General features: G+C 39.8%; 2 protein-coding genes across 2 annotated transcripts; one reads left to right on the forward strand and one right to left on the reverse strand.

Moving 5' to 3' along the window:
• Nucleotides 1-1,307: 1,307 nt before the first annotated feature.
• Nucleotides 1,308-3,034, forward strand: C11H12orf60 (chromosome 11 C12orf60 homolog). Its single transcript, XM_022577654.3, has one exon. It carries the CDS (start codon nucleotides 2,036-2,038, stop codon nucleotides 2,765-2,767), a length of 732 nt encoding a protein of 243 aa, XP_022433362.1. The 5' UTR covers nucleotides 1,308-2,035; the 3' UTR covers nucleotides 2,768-3,034.
• A 2,752-nt stretch (nucleotides 3,035-5,786) lies between these two features.
• Nucleotides 5,787-18,622, reverse strand: ART4 (ADP-ribosyltransferase 4 (inactive) (Dombrock blood group)). Its single transcript, XM_089920348.1, has 4 exons — nucleotides 16,720-18,622; nucleotides 14,616-14,627; nucleotides 13,581-14,289; nucleotides 5,787-6,411 (listed from the first exon to the last, which is right to left on the reverse strand). The coding sequence occupies exons 1-4, from the start codon at nucleotides 16,888-16,890 to the stop codon at nucleotides 6,320-6,322; spliced, it is 984 nt and encodes a 327-aa protein (XP_089776474.1). The 5' UTR covers nucleotides 16,891-18,622; the 3' UTR covers nucleotides 5,787-6,319.
• Between the last annotated feature and the right edge of the window lie 5,999 nt (nucleotides 18,623-24,621).

Genomic DNA, 24,621 nt, shown 5'->3' on the forward strand with positions numbered 1-24,621 from the left:
TGTCTAGATGAGAGTTAACTGGAGTAGTAGTTATGGGAATGGAAGGAAGGGGATGGATTGAAATAAGTTCAAAGGGAGTTAACAAATTTTAGGGACTGATTTAATATGGGGAAGAGAAAAGGAAAAGGGATTTGAGCCTCAATAATGAGGCAAAGATTAAGAGGAGAAAGTGTTTTCTGAGGAGGTGAGAGCAGTTTTGGATAATTGTGTGGCACATACTGGTGCAGTCACTATGTGGAGATGACCAGTAGGTAGTTGGAAATATAGATCTGGAGATCAGGAGAATTGCTGAACCTACGCCATGAAGTTTAGGAGTCATCTGCATACAGATGGCATTTGTAGTTATTGGATCTTGAAAGGAGAAAGTGTACAATATAATGGGGGCCAAAAACACAGCCTTGTGGCACTTAGGAGACTGGAAAGGCATTGGTGGTATAAGGAAGAGAGACCTATAAAATAAATATATGCTTAGAGAGGATATAGAAGGACCAGAGTTATACAGCATCATGGAACCCTCAAGAGGAAAAAATCTTGAAGTAGGAAGAGGTATTCAGCAATTTTAATAACGCAGAGAACTCAAGATGGTTAAGGCCTGGAAATAGGCCAAGAGATTTGATAATTAGAACTTATTGATGCCCTACAGGAAAATAGTGAGGGATAGAATAAATTACAATGACGTAAAGAATCTCTCTCTTGAGAAATTTGAGAATTAAAGGAAGGAGTGAGATGGAATCATTACTTGAAGAGAAATCAGAGTCAAACTTTTTTTTTTAAACTGAATAGGGCAGTTGTTTTTGTTTTTTTGCTGCGCCATGTGGCTTGCAGGATCTCAATTTCCTGACCAGGGATTGAACACAGGCCACAGCAGTGAAAGCCTGGAATCCTAACCAACTGAATAGGGAACTGAGTATGTACATAGTTAAAGGAGAAGGAAAAATAAAGAGGGAGTGATGGAGGATGCAAGATGTATTAGTCAGCTTGGGCTGTCGTAACAAAATACCATAAACTGGGGGCTTGGACAGCAGAAGTTTTATTTTCTCACAGCTCTGGAGTCTGGGAAATATAAGATCAAAGTACCAGCCCATTCAGTTTTTGGTGAGGGCTCTCTTCCTGATTTGCAGGCAGTCACCTTCTTGCTGCATCCTCACAAGGTGGAGAGAGTGAGGGAGGGAGCTCTCTGGTGTCTCCTCTTACAAGGACACTAATCCTATCGTACCAGAGCCCTGCCCTTATTACTTCATTAACTTTAATTACCTCGTAAAGGACCTGCCTCCAATTACAGTCATACTGGAAATCAGGGTGTCAACACATGAATTTTGGGAGGACTTCAGTTCACAGCACAAGAGAAAAGGGGAGATGATTGATAGAGCAGAATTCTAGAGGAAATACCAAAAGAAGATTGTGAACATTGGTTAGAGACATTAACATTTTTCTCTATTGCAGAAGAAGACAAGTTTTAATGAAAGTACATAAAGGACAGGACAGACATTGGGAGTTTGTATTAGATGGCCTTGATCTTCTTTGGAATATTGCATTCTCTACCTCCTCAGTCTGCTGTTATCCACCTTTCAGAGTTACTTGATAGTTTATATATTCTGTCTGTGATTTTTAGTTGTCATCAGTGGGAATGATTGGATGGAGTGTGCTTGCTCTATCTTAACTGAAACCAGAGCCCCTCTATGTAATTTTTAATGTTTTATCCAATCTTTTTCACTAGATTGGATGGGTATTGAGGGTAATACCTGAGAATACTGTCATTCCATATGTTAGCATATCTAATTCAGGATCTACCATGCAATATTTGATATGTGGTTTAAATTTAATGAAACCCCCCGATTCTACTCTGTTTTAACTATTTTTTATTAAAGCACAAGATCATTTCTGTTTTGAAGCTTGTATAGCTTTCCAACCTTTGATAAGAGTTATTCTCATGTTTGGATTATACTTTCAGTCTCTTTATGGTTGACAAATATACTTTTAGTTTTCATTTGGATTACTACTTGTTTTACAGTGCTGAAACATTTCTGCTGAAGAAATGTCTTCAGGGTCAGAAAAGGATAAAGAGAGGCTTGTTCAAGCTGCCAAAACGTTCCTCTTTCACATGCACGATCTTGTTTCCTTCACAAATGCACTCACTGAATTGTTTAACAGCAGTATGAACACTCAGATCTTCTTAATGTCTGTGAAAGAAGATGGTAATGTTAAGGATGTCTTTGAACAGATGCTCAAAACTTTTAAGGAGATGCAATCTGCAGTGGTGGCAAAGCAGGACAGAATGCAATGTGAACCTTTATGTTCCAAGATTGCAACAGCTATGTGCTCTATGCTTGAGAAGAGTAGCAGTGTAAAGGAGTTGCAACAGTCAGCCAAAGGAATGTTCAAAAATGTCCATACACCGGTCATTGCCTCTGTGCTGAATAATGGTAACATCCCTGAGAGTTTGGAATCTTCTCTTTCACTCTTGATGAAATATCCCATCATGAATCTTCAGTTAAGTGATGTCTATAGAAAAGACACCAAAGAGCAATCAGATGATACCACATCTGAGAAAAGCCCAAGTCCTGGTCCATCCAAAGCCACTACAATAGACACCTTGAAAAAGTTGCAGGATGCACTAAACACTGAGAATGCCAAGGATACCATCGAGCCAGCTGCAGATCAGATGGAGCAAATTGTCAAAACCATGAGACCAATCTTAGCGATCCTCCAAAAAGCCATAAAAACTATGGAAACCAAGGTTTCTGTGTTTAAGAAAGCCAAGGACTAGTAGGAGTGCAACAGTAGTGCTCATTTCTGTCAGAAAACCAATTCAAATCCTGTGAGCTTTTATAGTACTTTCTAAGACCTTGGATGCCAGACATGTGGTCTGTTGGGACATGAGTTTGAAGAACAGTCACCTGGCAAACTATTTTCCTCAAGTTTTGCTTTATTCAAATAAAAATAAATAGTCAAAGAAACCCTGCTTGAAATGGCAGTTACTGAAAAGAATATATTGTTCAAAAAAATCAAGTATGGTATTATATTTGAGGATGTTTCTAAACATTGTATTTCATCTTAAAGCATAATTGAAATAACCCTCAACTAATTCCCATTCTTAGTAATTCTATTTCTAGTTCCTACAGTGCGAGTTCCAGGTAAATGTATACACTATCACTAAATAATCTGGTTCAGGACTAGGAAACAAAACTTTTGCATTTTTGTAATTTTGCAATTTTGCATTTTGCAATTTCTGTACACTTCATTGGCTTGCCTATCGTAAGCCATCATTAAATACTTTTGATATGATTTATCCAGAAGTAAATAAGAATAATGAATGAGGAGTAATAGCATTTTCTTGCCTATGTGAATAAGACCAGAACAGATGAGTTATTCTTTGTCTCCTACTGAAGTCTTATGATTAGGAGATAATAGACGTTGAAAAATGGAAATGCTCTAACATTTTACACAGAAAAAGACCTAGTGCTTGTTACTTGACCGTAATAGAAGTAGGATTTCTGAGATGTGCTTGTATTGGGGAAAAACGTTAGACAAATCCATTTGCCTACCAAAAAGTCTTGAGCTCTCATGAACTGCAAATGAGGGTATGCTCTCAAGATTGCCATATTTCAAAAACAAACAACCCAATCAAAAAATGGGTGGAAGACCTAAATAGACATTTCTCCAAAGAAGACATACAGATGGCCAAGAGGCACATGAAAAGTTGCTCAACATCACTAATTATTAGAGAAATGCAAATCAAAACTACAATGAGGTATCACCTCACACTGGTCAGAATGGCCATCATCAAAAACCTACAAACAATAAATGCTGGAGAGGGTGTGGATAAAAGGGAACCCTCTTACACTGTTGATGGGAATGTAAATTGATACAGCCACTGGGCAGAACAGTATGGCGCTTCCTTAAAAAACTAAAAATAGAATTACCATCTGACCCAGCAATCCCACTACTGGGCATATACCCTGAGAACACCATAATTCAAAAAGACACATGTACCCCAATGTTCATTGCAGCACTACTTACAATAGCCAGGATGTGGAAACAACCTAAGTGTTCATCAACAGATGAATGGATAAAGAAGATGTGGTACATATATACAATGGAATATTACTCAGCCATCAAAAGGAACGAAATTGGGTCATTTGTAGAGATGTGGTGGACCTAGAGTTGGTCATAGAGTGAAGTAAGTCGGAGAAAAACAAGTATCGTATCATTAACGCATATATGTGGAATCTAGAAAATGGTACAAATGAACCTATTTGCAGGGCAGGAATAGAGGCACAGATGTAGAGAACAGATGGGTGGACACAGGAGGGAAGGGAAGAGTAGGATGAATTGAGAGATTAGGATTGACATATATACGCTACCATGTGTAAAATAGATAGCTAGCGGGAACCTGCTGTATAGCACAGGGAGCTCAGCTCGGTGCTCTGTGATGATCTAGATGGGTGGGATGGGGTGGGGAGGGAGGTCCAAGAGGGAGGGGATATATGTATACATATAGCTGATTCACTTCAGTGTACAGCAGAAACTAACACAACATTGTAAAGTGATTTCACTCCAGTTAAAAAAAAGATTGCCATATTTCACATGATACCTAATAGAAACTTCGTTAAGAATAAGAAAGACAATAACTCTAGCTTTCTTTTTTCTTTTTAAGAAGTATGGAATTTACTACTTACTTTAAAAGCAGTTAACTCTAGTTCTCTATTGGAATTTTCCTTTCTGAGAATACCTAAGATTTTTCCTCATTTAAACTTTTTTTTTCTTTTTTGACGGTACGTGGGCCTCTCACTGTTGTGACCTCTTCCGCTGCGGAGCACAGGCTCCGGACGCGCAGGCTCAGCGGCCATGGCTCACGGGCCCAGCCGCTCCGCGGCATGTGGGATCTTCCCGGACCAGGGCACGAATCCGTGTTCCCTGCATCGGCAGGCGGACTCTCAACCACTGCGCCACCAGGGAAGCGCTAAACATTTTTTCGTTTAAAAATTTAAATCCTATTTTCTCTTTAAAAAAATGCTTGCTTCTTATCTAAATCTCAGAGGAGCTAAGTAGCCTGGACTTTCAGAATTCAAAGGTATGGAACTAGCTCTCATCTTCACCCCATTTAGCCCAATTAGTAGGGTCTTTAGAGACCTAGCAATCCCCCATCACCCCACTTATCTTGTCTACTACCTGAAAGAAAAGTCGGAGAACATCCCCAGCTGTGAAGTTCGATGATTTATACTTCTTTTTAACTGTTTGCACATAATGGGGACTCAATATATCTCTGATATTTCCTTGGTAATTAGATTTTTTTTTCTCCTTTATCTCCACATACATACACTTCTTTTCCTAACAAATGTGCTTAAATTTGTGATGAAGGCTTAAAATCTAATTTGCCATAAAGTCCTCTGTGAATTAACATATGAGTTTAAATTCTAACTTTTGTAATATTTTAGAAGAAACCTGTGTGCAACACCCCATTACTGGCAGTGAATGAGACTCCACTAACATCTTTCATTAACTTTCCCTTTTGTTTCTTGGGTTTCTACATTGGTGTGGTCTTGAATGCTGATAAAAATCTCTAAAAACTTTTTTAAAATAACAAAATTGCTTGACATCAGGGAAAAAAAAATCTCTAAAGAAATTTCACACCTTTAGTATGCCTCTGGGGCTCAACACTTTCTCATTTGATGAATTTGTCCTTTGCTTTCTAACTCAAGAGTCTCTGATTTGTTCCTAATATTTAGGATCATTAAATTAAAAAATAAGGGAAAATCATTGTATTCATCATAACACTCCTTCAATTGTTTGAGACAGAAAATTTAATTCAAATTATTGAAGCAAAAATATAATTTATGTAATGAAAAAGCCCATGGTATCCAGTTTCAGGCACAGTTGGATTTAGGGGCACATAGACTCTCGCCAAGATTCACTTTCTTTTCATTTCTCAGCTCTTCTTTCATTGTGTTAGCTCCGTTCTCAGGAAGACAGGGGCTCTCTTCTCAGTGGCAAGATAGCTGCTAGCGATTCTAGACTCATATTCTGCTTTCACTATTCTCCACTCAAAATAAAAAGTGGCCCCCACCCCACACCCAGCCCCAATCCCAATAAAGGACCCTGATTATGTCTCACAGGCTCAGACTGAGTCATTTCTATCCAACATGAATCTCTGTATCCATGAAGAAGAAATATACCTACAGGTCTACCCATAGGTAGTGGACTGAGCCAGCTCTGAATCAGTTGATAGCTGGGCGGAATAATTCTCTACGGGGATTCAGGGTGCCCTGACTGGAATAAAGCAAAAGGGTACAGGGAAGGCAAAAACCACAACCTTTTTTTATGCTCTACTTTTGGAAGAGATGATGACACAGGTCAAAAATGAGAGAGAAGCAATAACTACGGGAATAGGGATGCACTTTTTGCTGGAAGCTGTGAAAACAAAAAAACATAAGAAGAGTTAGAGATGTTTTAGGTAGCAGAGATTTTTTTAAAAAACCACCTCATTTCTCCTTTGGTTCACTTTTTAAACTTAGAAAATTCCTAACAAAAATAGTTGAAGGTAGCACTTTTTAAAAAATTAATTAATTTATTTTTTATACAGCAGGCTCTTATTAGTTATCTATTTTATACATATTAGTGTATACATGTCAATCCCAGTCTCCCAGTTCATCCCACCCGTCCCGCCACTTTCCCCTCTTGGTGTCCATATGTTTGTTCTCTACATCTGTGTCTGTATTTCTGCCTTGCAAACCAGTTCATCTGTACCACTTTTCTAGATTCCACATATATGCTTTAATATATGATATTTGTTTTTCTCTTTCTGACTTACTTCACTCTGTTTGACAGTCTCTAGGTCCATCCACGTCTCTACAAATGACCCAATTTCGTTCCTTTTTATGGCTGAGTAATATTCCATTGTATATATGTGCCACATCCTCTTTATCCGTTCCTCTGTCGATGGGCATTTAGGTTGCTTCCATGTCCTGGCTATTGTAAATAGTGTGAAGCTATAGCCACTTAAAGAAAACATTCTCTAACTGACAGCTTGCTTATTCTGCAGATGATAAAACAGGTACCAAGAGGTTACGAGGTGTACCTCAGGGTACCCAGCAAGTTGGGGGTAGACATCTCCGGATTTCCCATCTTTATCATCATCCGCAGCAGAATTAGTACCGTTACCATCATCCCCATCTTAATTATCACCATCTGTATCACCATTATGAAAGTGAACATTGATTAAAGGCTTATTCTGTGCTGGGATCATTTTAAGCACTTGCTATAAATTAACTCATTTAATCCACACAAAAACTATGAGGCATTTATCCTCATTTTTTAGTTGATAAAACTGTGACACAGAGATGTGAAGAAACTTGTCAAACATCACGCGTCTAGTAAGTAGTGTAGGCAGCCATCAAACTTAGGCAGTCTGGCTCAACTCTGTATTTTTAACCACTGTATTATCTCTCCATATATTGCATGTACATTCATCAAATTTTTTATTACAAGGCGAGCAAAAACAATTCACACAGTCCTGTTTGGTGTGTGTGTGTGTGTGTGTGTGTGTATACTGCCTACACGTACACACTCTTCATGGGAAAGGTTAGCAGCCACTAAGATGTGGCTGATGGAAGAAACACTGAAATATAAAAAATTATTGTCAGGTGTAACTACTAACTGGGAGTACAATGGGATAAGGATATAGAATGAGAAGGAAGATGTAAACCTTTAAAAAAATGGTCTAGGGCTTCCCTGGTGGTGCAGTGGTTAGGAGTCTGCCTGCCAATGCAGGGGACACGGGTTCAAGCCCTGGTCCAGGAAGATCCAACGTGCCGTGGAGCGGCTAAGCCTGTGTGCCACGGCTGCTGGGCCTGCGCTCTAGAGCCTGCGAGCCACAACTACTGAGCCCGCGTGCCTAGAGCCTGTGCTCCGTCACAAAAGAAGCCACTGCAATGAGAAGCCCGTGCACCGCGGTGAGGAGTAGCCCCCGCTCGCCACAACTAGAGAGGGCCCATGTGCAGCAACGAAGACCCAATGCAGCCAAAAATTAAATAAATAAAATAAATAAGTAAAATTTTAAAAATGCTCTAAAGAGTGGAATCTCCTTTTCAACCAGCCTTTGCTGATTATTTAGCATATAAAAGACATTTGAGGTAGAAAATCATTCAACTCTATGATTGCCTCAATTGTTTGATGACCATATAGTTTGATAGGATGATCAGATGATGGGGAAATACTTTTCCATTGCTTCCACATAATATATAAGATCCCTTGAGTTTTCTGGAATTTCTATTTGGAAAATTACCAACAGTAATTTTCAAAACCCCACTTTTCTTATATAAGAAAAATTAATAATGCATACTTATTTCTAAGCTTTTGTCAAAGTTTGTGTTAAAATTGTATTATCTGAATTCTCACAGGGACCTAGGAACAATCAATACCACTTTAGCAGGTCACTCCTTAGAATGATTCTTAAGCATTTTCTGTTTTGTTTTCTCTTCATTGAGGCTAGAGATCACAAGGACCTCTAACCCCACCCTTTCTCACTTCTTCGTGGGATAAGATTCTACTGAAGAGTTGTCAGCAACTGATTGACAAGGAAACAATATAACAGAGAAAGATTATGATTTGAGGGTGTGATTGGCTTTGGTATTGAAGCTCTACCCCTAGATGCTTGACTGTGATCATTTTTGTTACTTTCACTGGGCCTCAGTTTTCTCATCTGTAAAATGAGAGCACCTCCAGGTTTTTGGAAATACTATGATCACCACTACTACTCTTCACTTTGCTTCACTGTGATTATGCTAATGTTCAAGTAAGAGACAAAAATAGAGACATTACTATGTGGTAATCATACTCATCCTTCAAAACCACCTCTTAAGCACCCTTCATAATAACTAGGATATTAAAAATAGCTTATTTTAATTTTATTTTCTCAGGTTAAAGTAACTTTTCTTTCCTAACTCTCTTGATACTTTTTCTCTACCTCTCATATGGTCATTATCATTTCTACCTCACATTATTATTATTATTATTTTCACACAGGCAGACAATATATTTAGAAGAATAAATGAAAAAAATCTGTGAATTAAATTAATTACAATCTACAAAATTTCTCATTTCAGAACAACTCACATTAACTTTACTTTTGTATTTGTCTTTACTCTTCTTCTAGACTATTCAATGCTTTTTATTCTCTCTGTCCCTAGGACAGTACTTTTCAAATTGGAGGTTGTGATTCCATTAATGGTTTGTGACATCAGTTCAGTAGGTCATGGCCATCAATCTTTAATAATGTAATAAAATAGGTTAAGATGAAAAACACTAGTTAAATGCATGTGAAAAGATCAACTATTATCTTGTTATATATACATTTGTGTGAACATATTTGTATATTTATATGAATGTGAAGTGTGTTTATAATGTCAATAGTCAGAGCACAGAAGATTGAAGCCAATTTTAGGTTGTCAATAACATTTTTGAATGACAAAATAAATCTCCTGAAAGTGACCTACAGAGAAAATTGTCCTGGACTTTTTGTCAGAAAAAATGGGAAACGGTCTCACTTTTGTTATTTATAACCTGCTTGAATAATCTTACAGAAACCATTTAACCTTTCTAATCCTCAGCGCTCACATCATTATAGGGGGGTCAATAGCCCAAAGTACAGGTGGTTGTAAGAATTAAACAGATAATGTGTGTGAAAGCCTTTTGTAAACTAAATTTCTATACAAATACCATTTTATTGGTGTATTATAACCTGAATTTGGTCACCTCTGCCTTAGGTATACAGTCTGGGGAGAAATGCATACTTATTATGCCTTTTATCTCATGAAGTCTGAATCTGTGAGTTAGATTGTTCAGAAATACGTATTCAATCTCTTGAAAAAAAGCAAAAAATAAAAGGTAAAAGTGACATGCAGTATATCGAGTTAATCTTATTTGGTGGTAAATGTTACCTATAACCTCCTTCCGTCAAAATTTAGAGTGATGAGAGTTATTCTTTTAGAATATTGTCTATGGGACGTCCCTGGCAGTCCAGTGGTTAAGACTCCGTGCTTCCACTGAAGGGGTCCCGGGTCCGATTCCTGGTGGGGGAACTAAGACCCCGCAAGCCGCATGGCGTGGCCAAAAAAAAATGTGCTTCTTCTGTCTCTTCCTTTCTTTCTATTCTAACTGTCAATATTACTGAAGTAGACATTTGTGCCATTAAACTGTTATCCCAGCTCCATGTGCAAAGTACTTTCCCAGAATTTTTCAATTGTGTTTGAGAGGGTGGGTAACAAGTGCTATCACAACATTCCCTCCAGGCAAGTATTGCCCCCATATTATAAATGAAGAAACAGGCTCAGAGTTGTCATTTGCACAAGGCCACAGAGCTACTAACATATGCCCAGCTCTCACTGGTTCCACCATCTCTGCTCTACCCATCATGCCCTGTGGTCTCCAGATTCATCCAATTACTCATTCTTTCATCCATTCGTCTGAGACAGACACGCTACCTCAAGGTAAGTGTGATGCCACAGATTGGGAAAATTACTTTGGGATAACTGAAACCCAGAGTAAAAGAAAATAGGAAACAGTAAGTTAATAAAATAAAGACTTATAATAGTAATAGTAGCCAAACGGTTTTGATTACTTACTTACATGTGTCACATACGGTTCTAAGAGCTTTTGCATGCGTTCCTTCATTTTCTCTTCACCGGAATCTTACAAGGTAAGTTTTATTTTTAAAAATTATTCCCATTTACATATAAAGAAACTGAGGCACAGAGGGACTAAGCCATTTGCCTGTATTCTCACTGCTAGTAACTGGCAAGATTAACATGTAAAACCACACTGACCACAAACAATTGACTACATTTTTTTCTAGAAGCATGCTTAAGAATTTTAATTATGTGAAACATTTTCGCAAATAAACCCCTCTTCTTTGTGACTCCAATGATACAGAACAGAGCATGTATTTGTGTGTCTACAGATTTTTGGCACAGATTATGTTGCTGAAAGAAGCAACAGTTAAGGACAAATAACTAACATAACATATTTTAAGTCTTCCACTGGGCCTGAAAACATGTTTCTATGGTAACAAGTATAGGTCATGTGAGGGGTGAGAGAAGAATTAGAAGAGAAAGCTATTAGTTTAGAATGCCTTAAACAATTTTTCTTTTGCCAACTCACTCCCGTCAATGAGTTATGCTACCAATTTGACCTTTTGACTCTTTGAAGGCCACAGATTCCTAGGAACTCTTTGAACTTGAGAACTTCAGTTACAACTTAATGGAAGCAATTTTGAAATGCATTGGAGGACTGGGGAAGCTCTCCTCTTTCATCTACTGTCTCTTCATCGGGAGAACTGCAGTGTCCCTGGCTGACCCATTTTAAACGGCTTCATGTTGTTTTTCACATATTGCGTCTGTCAGATTAAAAGGGAACCGGAGAGGAAACATAAGTCACTGGCTCATAGGGACTTTTGGGGACATAGAGTAGTTTGTGGCTTCTGCTGGTGAAAAAATCGAAAGGAGAAGAAACAGTTTCCTGAGAGGATTCCAGTTTCATGAGAAATTAGATTCTGTGAATTCCCCAGGCTGAGGTTAATGGTTAGTCCAGGTGATTGGTCAGAAGTCAAGTGGGCAGCAGCAGCCATCTAGAAAAACAGGGCTGGGGAGACCACTGACCTTACTCCCTCCCAGTGAAGGACTCTCAGATAAGAAAAACATGCCACCTCCCTTCTCCCGTTGTTCATGTTTGCATCAATCTAATACTGCTCCAGGATGTTGGAATAAGCAGAGTGTTACTTATCAGTTAATGGAAATGACTGTCTCTGGCCTTACAGATAGGCCAGAGTGAGCAGGACCTTGACCTCAGTGTGGATGCCAGTTTGAGGACATTTGCAACACTGCAGCCCTGATGTGTTGAAAAACGCTGACAGGCTGAATGATTAACAGCAGCAGTGATGATGGAGTAGAGGAAGATTCGGGAATATTTCAAAGGTAGACCCTCTAGCTGGGTTGCAGTTGACTTTGAGTGTAAATGAATGCACATGTGGATAAGGACAGTCTTCCTCTTTCTGAATCAAACAGGGTACGGCATTTGCTACCGAATTTGCACAGCATTTGCTCCGTCAAACGACTGTGGCTGACAACATACAAAGATAAAATGGGATCAGCCACATGTTTTTCTAAAAAGAGACTAACACGTATTTTTATTGTGATAACTCTAATTTCTCCTGCTTTGGTTCATTTTTCACAATATCATCAAGGCTCTTGCTACAATACTGATCTGATTGATACTCCATTCCTTACAGACTTCTAATGGTTTCTCACTACTTACAGCATGGAGTTTGAAAGTCCTTGGCATGGAATACAAGAGTTTTTTTTAAACAATCTGGCCCCGTCAGAACTCTCCAGCCCCTATCAGTGTCCTACTTCCTTTCTACTCTTGGCCTCTTCCTCTGTCCTACACACCCTACATTCCAGCCATGCAGAATTTCAAAATTTCCCTGAAGATACCAGGCTGTTTGAAATCTCTGTGATTCAGTATATGCTTTTTCTGCTTGAAATGACTTTTTCTCTCTTTTTTCACTGAAAACCCCCATTCCTACTTCAAGTCCCAAGTGGTCTCCTATTGTGAAGGCTTCTCACTTTCCCCAGAGAGAACGAGCGTCTTCCTTCACCGAGCAACCATAACCATTGCTTAAACATCTGGTGTATACTTAGTGCTTTTGTGTGTAGACATTTGTTCATATTTCCGCTTCTCATTAGACTAAAAATCCTCCTAGGATAGTAATTTTGCTTTTTTCATTTTGTATCGCCTGGGCCCTCCTATCTCAGTTCCTGGAACAGAGAAGACGATGAAAAGATAGGAGTGGATGAGTAAATCACACCTCCTGCTTTATTTTTAGCACTTCTTTTTCATGAAATGACCATGACAAAAAATGAGCTTGAGGGAGAAGGTAAAATGTTATGTTTTATGCACTACCTTTTCCAGTAGAGATATTTACTCTCTCTGTCTAGAATGCCCTGTGTATCTGGGCCATTGCAAAGCACATTTTCCTACAGGTAGTTGAGGAGAAAGAAGAGAGGAGAAACCAAGAAACAAGGTGAGTTTTCTCTAATCTGCCAATTCCACCATTACTGAAGGCCAATATCCATGTTTTTGGCCTTTTTCCCCCAAGCTCACTCAGAAAAACAACTTTTATAAAAGAATAGGGATGTAGAAAACACATTTATGGTTACCAGGAGGGAAAATGGGAGGAGGGATAAATTGGGAGATTGGGATTGATGTATACACCTACTATATATAAAATAGATAACTAATAAGGACCTACTATATAGCACAGGGAACTCTCTACTCAATACTCTCTAGTGACCTCTATGGGAAAAGAATCTAAAAAAGAGTGGATCTATGTATATGTACAACTGATTCACTTTGCTGTACACCTGAAACTAACACAACATTGTAAATCAACTATACTCCAACAAAAATTAAAAAAAGAAAAAAAATTAAAATAAATAAATAAATATTTCTTTGAAAAGATTAAAAAGTAAATGGTGGCCTGCAATCCTGGTAAGAGTGGATTCAATTTGGATCAATAACAATACCTTTTAGCAGCTGACAGTTATACGCACTCTGGGTCCCAGTTGACTGCAATTGCAACCAATTTCCTCTTGGGTGGTAGCTCGTATTTACAACTTCAAACAGCTCATACGGAGGGACCAGGACCTCCTTTTTGAGAGAGAAGTCTTGTACAGGTGCCCCCAGGCAGGTCAATATGGTAAATAGAGTTTGGTCCCCAAACTTCTGTGCCTCTTCTCTCAGGAAAGAGGTGGAGAGGAATTGGCCAAAGCGAATGGTGGCACCCATGGGGGCTTCCAAGTAAACGCCCTTCACCTCATGGTGCACCTCATAACACAGAGAGTCATTCCTTGTGACAATCTCTTTCCTCAGCAGCTGGATTGCCGTGGTCAGGTAGTAGTGTAGATATTTGAAATGGAATGAATGTTTATATTGCTGGGGAGGCCCAGCAGCACTGGCCATGGCTCTGGAGAAGTCTGAACGAACACTGTCGTTCGACGAATAAATCAAGATGGCCACAGCATGTGTAACAGTCATGTTCTCAGGGAGAGCTTTTCCTTGTCTCAACCAGGTTAAGTGTGCACGTTGCCAGACCCTGTGGTAATTCCTATGAGATTCTATTTCTTTCGTAAAGTAATCCCCTTGAATCAGGTCCTCCATGACTTGTTGGCTGCAGCCTTGGTACTGATCATCAAAGGAACTCAGTGCCAAGTCAAAGTCAATTTTAACTGCGAGCTATAAGGAAAGAAAAATCTTGATTTTAATTTTTCAGATTCGATGGTGAATCTTGTTGACCTGAAGTAAATAGCGTGCCAGGTATTTCTCCAGCAAAGATAGGTCTATTCAGGGTCAGCAGAGAGTTGCAATTCAGGTTCTGCGACTGCGGTGCGCCATGTACAAGTCCTTACAGGGCAAGGGAAGAAGAATGCTTTCGTAGAGAAGAAAAGGAAGATGGGAGGGTATAGTAAACAGAGAGTTCATGGCTTTACATTCGCCCAGCCCTTGCCAGGAAAGAAGAGGTGTCTTTCTTCTTCCTGTTAGACCCTGCTATGCCGCAGGGCATGAGAGCTCCCCTTTCTGGTCTCCCGACTCTATTTAATGGAGGTTTCTGTTTTTTAAATTTTTACGGTGTGGTAGCAGATTTGCTACACTGTATAAGACCGAGTTGTCTGCTCAAAATCAGTATTTGCTGAAGTAAGTTTCGCTCGTAACCATTACACTGATCCAGTCCTTCCTGTATCTGTGACCCATGCTAGATGTTGAATTTGGTTTGACAAATATTACTGAAAGCACAAAAAAACCTCATCTCCCCACGGAGGAAGTGACCCTTTTTGTATCAGTGAAAAGTCTTTTTGCATATTGAGTATTTTGAAGAAAAAAATAATCAAAGTTTAATTATACTATGTTTCCTCTCCTAGCCACTTCACATTCTCACACAGGTGTTATAAGTAATACCTCTTTTATGAATACCTAAAACCTATATTAAGCCTTTGGCTTTGAGTTAAGAAAAGACTTAAGTGATGAGTAATGCCGGGTTCTCCAAGGGGGCCCCCAGTAAATGACAACCCTCTCCTCTGCTCAGGACTTGAAGTACGAAGGCTAAAATATAATTTTTACTACTGAATGAGAACATGTTGGAGCACCCATCTTTAGGTCTGATGGCTGGTGGGCTTGTTAAGGGTAAACTCCAAAATGAGCTGACTTGCCCACTTAGCTGCAGGCAGTATTGGATTGCAACCTGTCCAGGTGAGATTCTTGCCATGGGAGGAACACAGAACTCATGCCTTTTGCCATTGGGTTAATTCCCAGGAGGAAGAAGAGCAAACACAGCATATCCAGTTATTCTTCCTGACGTTACCGCATATCCAGTTATTCTTCCTGACGTTACCAGTCAAGTAATGTCTGTCCACCTCCAGGGGAGCGATGTGAGGAGAGGGTTGGACAGAGGTCAGTGGGGTTCCTGGTAAAGTCCTTCTTCTTAGAAATCAGGAGTGGGAAAAAGACATTTTCTCATGGGTAGCCAACGGAATATTACTTATTGATACCCAGTGCATATTAAATTACAGTTAGAGATTTGAAGACAAGTTCATTAAGTATCATCCGTCCATAATTGAGAGCCATATTTTTCAGTTATCTAAATTTCAAGGTGTTTCCTTCTGGGCAAAGAAATGATACTTTCCTAATAAGCAGTACTTACTAAGGAACACATTAAGAGATAAAATTCCATCCAGTGAATGTCAACAGTGTTGTAGCTGGAACTCAAAAGCATACCATTTTGTATTTTTACTATGTTATTTATGGTGAGACGTCATCTAGTTGTGTGTAAACTGGAACAAAATTTTAAGACTGCTTAAATGATCTTAACCGATAATTCTTTAGAGCAGATTTGCAAATAGTTCTACAGAATCTATTTAAGCCAAAACAAAATAAAAAATATCTTCTATCAAACCTTGTAAACTCCAAAACTTTAATCTATTACTAGATATCAAATGGGTATTCTGTCTTCTTTTTTTTTTTTTTAAAGTTGAGAGTTATGTTTTATTCAGTGGGAATTTTTAGGACTTCAAGCCCGGGAGATGGCATCTCAAGTAACCCCGAGAGAACCGCTCTAAGGAGGCGAGGGGGGAGCTAGGATATATAGGAGTTTTGTAACAAAGGGCAGGTACTCGGAACATCAAAAGATTACTGTTAATTAAAGAAAACCAGACATTAAAATTAAGGAATTTAGTGCTTTTCTATGTATGGGAAGATGCAAGAGTCTGGGCCCACTGAAACTGTTTTCTCTTAACATTAGGTTATTTTTCATTATAGAGAATTTTATAATACCTCTTTTGAGTTGATCCGTATGATACAGGATAAAGCCAAATAGACTTGGTTGATTTTGCATTATTTGTCCTACAGAAGCAATGTTTTACTTAAATTTTATGGAGAATCAAGAAAAAAATGCTATGCCTCTAGCTTCTGTGATGCCAAATCTGTAAACTGTAAAGAACTCCACAATTTTAAATAATCGTTTTCAACACTTTTTGCCAGCATTACACGTTAGTTAAAATGTCTAAGTGAAATTACATCCCAAGGGACTAAAGGTCATCTAAAGGTTGCACCAGGAGAATGCTCCATTGGAGCCCTGATCATAAAGAGATCACCTCCTCCGTGGTAACTCACCGTGGGTCTCTGCAGACTTGAGCACAGCAGCAGGAGAGGAAGTTGCCCTCTTAGGAGCCAGATTCTCACCTCAGGGGCTGCAGTATTTGGAAGAAGACTCCTCCTGCATTTGTTGGTCAAAGGGCAGCATTTGTTGGTGTTAAAAGCACTTCTTCGCCCTTGCAGCTTCATCCTGAAATCAGTTCTCAGGGTGCTCCTTTGGGGTTTTCTTGGGGTGAGTCTCAGCAAGAACCTTCCTCGCCTATGTCTATGTTGAGACTTCTGTTGACCACCACCAGCTAGCAGTTTCCAAGGGAAGAAATCAACTCGAACTCACTTGCAAAGCTGAAATCTGTTGAATAGCCAGACTTGTGCACCAAATAAGGAATTCTGAAGTGAACTCAAATTAGTTTCCAACTTAAAAAAAATCCTGATCTAGTCTCTATGCAGAGAAATTCCAAAGTCTTGTTACGGGTCTGGCTCACCAGCTTAACCTTAACTTTCTTAAGAAAGCAGGAAGGGGCTTCCCTGGTGGCACAGTGGTTAAGAATCCCCCTGCCAATGCAGGGGACACGGGTTCGAGACCTGGTCAGGGAAGATCCCACGTGCCGCGGAGCAACAAATCTCTTGCGCCACTACTGAAGCCCCACGCCTAGAGCCCGTGCGCACCGCAACAACGAGTAGCCCCCGCTCTCCGCAACTGGAGAAAACCCACATGCAGCAACGAAGACCCCAGGCAGCCAAAAATGAATAAGTAAATAAATAAAAGAAAAAAAAGGCAGCAGGCAAAGGCATGCACTGTATGGTGTTTGGGGCCAAGTGGTTTTATCTTGAGCTGCAGCCTTTGAGTGATATGACTGGCTCGTGCAGGTCCCTGGGAAGATACCACCTCAAGGTGGGCCTACGCTGGGCTCATCTGGTACTGCTGATAGGCCCTGCCCAGAAGGGACTGCCACAAAGCAAAACAGTAGGGTTACTGCCAAAAAGAAAGCTCTCTTTGCTGCTTTCCCACTGCACGTTTGAAATCGTCCACTCTAGAAATTATACCTGTTCAGATGACAGATCTTCTATGTTTTCTCTTCTAAAGGCATCAGATTCTCAATCCACACTATTTCAGTCTGGAGCGAATCCAAATGACTACTGTCAGAAGACAGCCTCTGAGCAGCTGACAGCACTCAAAAGTAGGTGACATCGACCAAGAACAGGTTCCAGGGTGCTGAGTTCATTCAGTATAAATGTCCTATGAAACCCTCTCTCTTAGACACTTCCCTTTCTAGTCTGAACGTCCTTCCTCTGTTCCCAGTCCTTGGGGTAATTGTTTTTCTTGCAAATCTTTCCCACTTAACACTTTCATTATTTAACTGTGAAGGGAAATGAAATCCTGTTCTTGGAAATTCTGGTATTTTTTTCAGCAGCAGTAAATATTTTTAAACTAAATTTTCTGATAATCACAGCAGTTATGTCTCATAACAAAAGTTCAGAATATCTAGAAAAGTATAAAGGAGGAAACCAAATTACCCATAACCCATCATCTGGGGAAAGGTACTATTTAGATTTAGATTTTGGTTTTACACACACACACACACACACACACACATTCTAGGACTGAAATAATGTGTGCAATTTTGCATGCTGTTTTTTTCCCTTATTTTTTTTCTTCTACATCTTATGTTTCCTTTTTTAAAAAATTGAGGTATAGTTGATTTCTCTTAATGTTTTAATGTAAGCATGTCCGCATGTAACTTAATACTTACTGAAAACATGTTTTTTTATGGCTGTACAATATTCTACCATCAGTAAATATGGGGTGGATCCATGGACTATACTGTCACTAAAACAGATTGGTGAATAGGACACGGACTCTTGAGAAAGACACATCAGGTCAATTCCTGGCTCTCCTACTTGATGTTTGACCTCATGCAAGGTACTAAGCTTCTCTGTTCCTCAGTTTCCTCATTTGATTTTTTGTTTTGTTTTGTTTTTTCGGTCTCACCGTGCAGCATGCAGGACCTTAGTTCCCTGACCAGGGATCGAACCCGGGCCCCCTGCAGTGGAAGCCCGGAGTCTTAACTACTGACCAGGGAAGTCCCTCCTCATTTGTTAAGGGGAGATAATAATAGTACTTACCTCTCTGAATGCTTTGATACATTTATACCCCTTTAACAGCACCTGGCACTGAGAAATTTTTTAATAAATAAAAACATTATTATTTGTACCAAAGTTTATTGAATACATGTATTACATTTAGCCTGTTTTCAACTTTGTACTATTATAAACAATGACTTATGAACATGTTTTGGACACAAATCTTTGTGTGCTTTTCTTCTTGCAACTTTAAGACACAATTTAGAGATGTGATCACTTACCAATGAAATGTATATAGTTTTGGACGTCATTGAAAACATGAGTAGTGTATGAAAATATCCCTTTAAGATTTTAATAATTCTTAAGATTCCTTGTATCAACTGTTAATTTGGGATATTGAGGTTTCATGAAGAGAACTAAAATTAGAGTCCAAAAACTTGGATTATGGGTCTAGTTCTACAGGTTGGTAGCTGAGTTTACTTAAAAAAAAAAAACAACCCTGCAAGCTGTACTGAGCTTCAGTTTCCTTAACCTTGTGGAGTTGTCAAAAATAAATAATGTGATAATAATTACCTTTTCTGGAGAGCGTACTGTGCTTCAAGACCTTTTGGTATGTTATCTTAACCCACAGCACAGCTATAAGGAAGAGATATTTTAACCTCCACTTTATGGGTGTATTTGCTGAAACTCCGTGAGGGCAAATAACTTGTCAGTGATCGCAAGCTGTTTCCTCTTACCTCCATGGCCCACTGTCTCCAAAAATTCTACAGGGCTGTAAGTGCCATTTTTTTTTTTTTTTTGGCCGTCCCGCGTGTCTTGCCGGATCTTAGTTCCCCAACCAGTGATTGAACGCGGGCCCTCGGCAGTGAAAGCGCCCAGTCCTAACCACTGGACGGCCAGGGAACTTCCCTTTTAACTGTCATTTTATTATTATTGTCTGTAAGGGTTTTGTTGATTTTCCTAATGTGACTGCCGCTTCCAAAATAAGACCACTAGGGGGCAGCAGGAACCTTTCTAACCTTTTTGTACAGCTGGAATTTAAAGATTGGGAAGGGGAGGAGGGAGGGGTGAGGGGGAAGGGAGGGAGGGAGGAAGAGCGAGACAGAGACAGAAACAGAGAAAAGAGACTGAGACAGAAGAAGGGAAAGAGGGAGGGAAGCAAGAGAACACCAACAATAATATCTGGGGTAGGGAAAGGCCACAGGTCTGGTGTGTGAGTGTGTGTATATTTTTGATTAAAATAAAGTTTTCTGACAATGTTTAGTCATTGAAAAAATCATCTTTTGTCTTGAGGGCTATTTTATTAAAGTTCCCATGAGAAAATTTCATATTAGTTAATTTAGAGCTTGATGTTCACCCAGTTACCATTTTCTTAATGATGCCCAGTTCTTCAAAATCTGCTGTCTTGATGGGTAAAAGGGATATGCGTCTTGAAGTTGTACAGAACTGTGTTGGTGTTTTGCTTCCATGATTTCCCAGCTTTTGTGAATCTGAATAAGTAATGTCAGTTCTCCGTCTCAGCTTCTTTATATATAAAAGCCGAGATGACAACACCACTCTTGCAGGGTCGTGTTGGCAATGAAATTGAGATACTCTGTAAAATATCATGGAATGGATCCATGAACTATACTGTCTCAGAAGCAGATTGACTGATAAGTAATAGAACATGAGTCCTTGAGAAAGATACTTCGGCTCAATCCCGTGTTCTATCACTTCCTTAACGTTTGACCCGGGCAAGTATTTTACCTTTCTGCTCTGCAGTTTCCTGATGCCACTGACACTTAGCAGGTGCTCAAAGCATGTTGGCTACTCAGATATTTGAAGACCAACAACTCATAGGGTGTTTAACAAAGTGAAAGTTAATTTCTATCACATTTTTTATAAACAGCCGTTTAAGAAAATGTTCTGCTGATTTTCTAGAATACATTCTGAACATTCTAGACTAGTTTTCTAAAGCTACTTTCGGAGCATGGGTTGAAGGAGTCACTAGAGAGCCTTTGAGGGGAGGTTGGGGGGCATGTATCTTTTGCCACTGGCCTCAAGGTTTGGAAATGGCTCTTGGTATTCCTTGTTTGGGTCTTACTGAACGCCTTTGGACCTGAGTTAATTTAATGGAGGCACTGCCAGAAGTCCGTGTTATCCAAAGGAAAGTAGTTTGACAGTGGTCTCAAAATTAGGTAGTCAGGATGGTTTTAACATTTTAACTCATCTGTTCTCTTTTACCCTCAAACTCTTATCGAAGTGAGCAAAACTCCTTCAATTATTTCATATTTTTTATAAATTTTTATTTACATAAAATTTTCAACTTAGAGAAACATGGCAAGTTTCTGTGCAAGGAACATATGTATATCCAAGGAACTCCCATGCCCTATTGTAACTGAGCAGGACCCTACTGGGGCTTTCCTGGTACAGACCCGTGCCCCATATTTTCTGCTGTAGCTCCTCTTTAAAGTAGCCAGATAATAGTATCTCATGCATATTTCCTGAGTTTTTCAGATGCTAGAAACCACCACCAAATGGAAGAAATTAACTACTTGATGATCATGAGAATGTAGCCCCCAGACCTACTGGCACCTAAGGATTGATAAGGTTAACTGCCCTGTTACCTCACCATCAACCAATCAGAGAACGGTACATGAGCTGATCACATACTCTGGGACACCCCTCCTTCACCCGGCCTTTAAAAAGACTTTGCTGAGCTGTGCCAAAGCGAGAGAGAGGCAGGGACATATATACAGTACAAAACGTAAGGTAGATAGCTAGTGGGAAGCAGCCGCATAGCACAGGGATATCAGCTCGGTGCTTTGTGACTGCCTGGAGGGGCGGGATAGGGAGGGAAGGAGGGAGGAAGATGCAAGAGGGAAGAGATATGGGAACATATGTATATGTATAACTGATTCACTTTGTTATAAAGCAGAAACTAACACACCATTGTAAAGCAATTATACCCCAATAAAGATGTTAAAAAAAAAAAAAAGTCTTTGCTGAAACTCTTCAAGGAGTTTGGGGTCTTTTTAAGACATGAGCCGTTCCCCTTGCAAGGCCCTGCCATAAACATTTCTCTGCTCCAAACTCTAACGTTTTGGTTTGTCTGGGCTCTGTGGGTCAGGCACACGAACTGCGTTCATACTCCCCACATTCATCGATGGCTGATATTATATTTTGCCCCACTGGCTCTATCATTTTCTCTTTTTTTCTAAACCACTTGAGAATAATTTGCAGACATCATGCCCTTTGTTAATCGATAAACTGAGGCATATTAAAACATTTTAGGAGTTTGAGCAAAAATCAACTCAGATTGGGCAGTTGCCAAACAGAAGTGGTTAGGGGTGCTCCACTGAGAGGAGCTGGGCAGAGACAGAGAGAGAAAAGATGAAAGCAAGGCAAGGCAATTGCTTGATTGGCTGTAGCTTAGCATCGGTCATATTTGGAAAAGCCTCATTGGCTGTTTGTGATGAGTAGTCCTTGGGTTTTGATTTCTCCACCTTGAGGCCAGTACAGACTTAGGTTTTGGCTTGTTTGCATAGGCTGCCAAGGTACTAGCACCACCTCAGTCTCATGGCCTCTTTGTTTAATTAATTTAACACCTGTAGAGGCAGAAATTTCTCCCTTCCTCCCTTATAGGGTCTTTGGCTGGTCATCTGAAAATTAAACTGATGTAAGTAAGACAAAGTAACAGGAGAAAAACAAATTTAATTTTGTACGTGTGGGATTCCCATAAAAAATATGAAATCCAATGGCAGTCAGGTAATTGAGGCTTGTATGCCATTCTGGCTAAGGAATGGGATATGGCCCTGGGGCTTCAAAGGGGAGGAGGGCAAATCACGGGAAGATGAGAAGCGCAGATGTTTGCTACTTAGATGTTTGCGCTGCCAAAGAGATAAAAAGTTATCTCTGGTGATAGCTCTCTTTCTGTCAGGGCCCTATTTAAATTCTTTCAGTCAGTGAAGAGAGGTAAAAGGTTTCCTCGAGTCTGCCGGTCGTGGTTGCCTTCAGTTCAAAATAACCCACATGCCAAAGTGACACATTTTGGGGAGAACTATTTTGCACACTTTACCCTTAAATACCTCAGAATTTATTTCCCAATGACAAGGACATTCACTTACACAACCACAGTACAGTTACCAATAGCAAGAAATTTAAGATTTGTGCAATACTATTCTGTAATCCAGAGTCCATATACAAGTTTCATCAACTGTTCCTATAATGCTCTTTATAGCTGTTTTCCAAGATCACAATTTGCACTTAGTTGTCAAGTCTTTTTGGTCTCTATAAACTGGAACATTTGCTCAGTATTTATTTTGTTTTTTGACCTTGACATTTTCGAAATGGTTATTTTGTATTTTGTTTTTTTGTAGAACGTCTCTCAATTGAGGTTTGTCTGTTATTTCCTGATGATTAGATTCAGGTTATGCGGTTTTGGCAGGGAAATCACAGAAGTGGTGAACTGTTCTCAGGAGACACTAGCATCCATTGTTTCAATATATTTTATAACAATTGTTCAATTGCTCCATTATGAAGCAAGTTATCTAACCTTTCTCATTTCCACTTTTTTTTTTTTTTTTTTTAAAGCATAGTACCTTAGTGTTGGGACAGAACTTTGTAATCGTCTTTCACCCAGGGTGAATCTCCTTCTCAACATTCTTGACAGAGTAACTTCTGCCATTTACATTCCTGTGATACTGTGATTTATAATAAATATATATTTGGTCTGGTCTACGGTTACTGGCACACAGCTCCTAAAACCTTTGGAATTTCCTAAGTGATAAGACCTATGAAGCATCTTTTGTTTCCAGTTCCTGAAATAGCTCCAGAGCCATAAAGGTGAAATGGGTGTCTTTTTTAATTGAGATATAGTTTATGTACAATATTATATGTTTTGGGTGTACGACATAGAGATTCATAATTTTTAAAGGTTATATTCTACTTATAGTTATAAAATACTGTGTTGTACAACATATTCTTGTAGTGTATTTATTTTATACAAAATTTTGAAGACCTAGTTGGGATTGAAGGTATTGAAAGTTAGTTCCATTTCTAGGGAGGGTCCATGATCCCAGATAACTCTTTTTTTTTTGGGGGGGGCCTCTCACTGTTGTGGCCTCTCCCGTTACGGAGCACAGGCTCCGGACGCGCGGGCTCTGCGGCCATGGCTCACGGGCCCAGCCGCTCCGCGGCACGTGGGATCTTTCCGGACCAGGGCACGAACCCGTGTCCCCTGCATCGGCAGGCGGACTCTCAACCACTGCGCCACCAGGGAAGCCCCCAGCTAACTCTTGAGAGCAGTTCCTGGATGGACAGAGTGGCAACAGAGAGGACCTGCAACCAACACCAGGACCCTGGGCCCTGGGTCCCTCCGAGGGGCCCATATGAGGCAGCATGTGTGGCAGTAGGGAAAAGGGCAGTTCTGGGCTTTTCAGAGGTGGAATGAGGGAGTTCATCTGTGGGAAGCTGAGGATGGCAGAACCGGGAGAAAGAGCAGGAAAGGGCAGCACTGAGACATGAGCAGCTAAGCAGTTTCATTTCAGTGAGGTTTCAGACATTTCTATTTAGGGTGTTAACTGAAAAACACACCGCACAACCTAAGAGTTGAGAATAATGTTTTATTTGGCGGACTTACAGAGGACTTAAGCCCAGGAGACAGTCTCCTCAGATTGCTCTGAGGGACCACTCCAAAGAGTTAAGGGAAGAGCCAGGATATATAGGAGCCTTTGCCAAAAAAAAAAAACACCAGGTAGTCGGATCATCAAAAGATTACTGCTAATTAAAGAAAACCAGATATCTCAAGTTAATGAATTTAGTGCTTTTCTATGTGTGGGAAGGTGCAAGAGTCTGGGT

The sequence above is a fragment of the Delphinapterus leucas genome, chromosome 11, assembly GCF_059928025.1.
Source record: "Delphinapterus leucas isolate spDelLeu-1000000601 "Yukka" chromosome 11, BTC_Dleu_Yukka2, whole genome shotgun sequence".
Classification (NCBI taxonomy): Eukaryota; Metazoa; Chordata; class Mammalia; order Artiodactyla; family Monodontidae; genus Delphinapterus; species Delphinapterus leucas.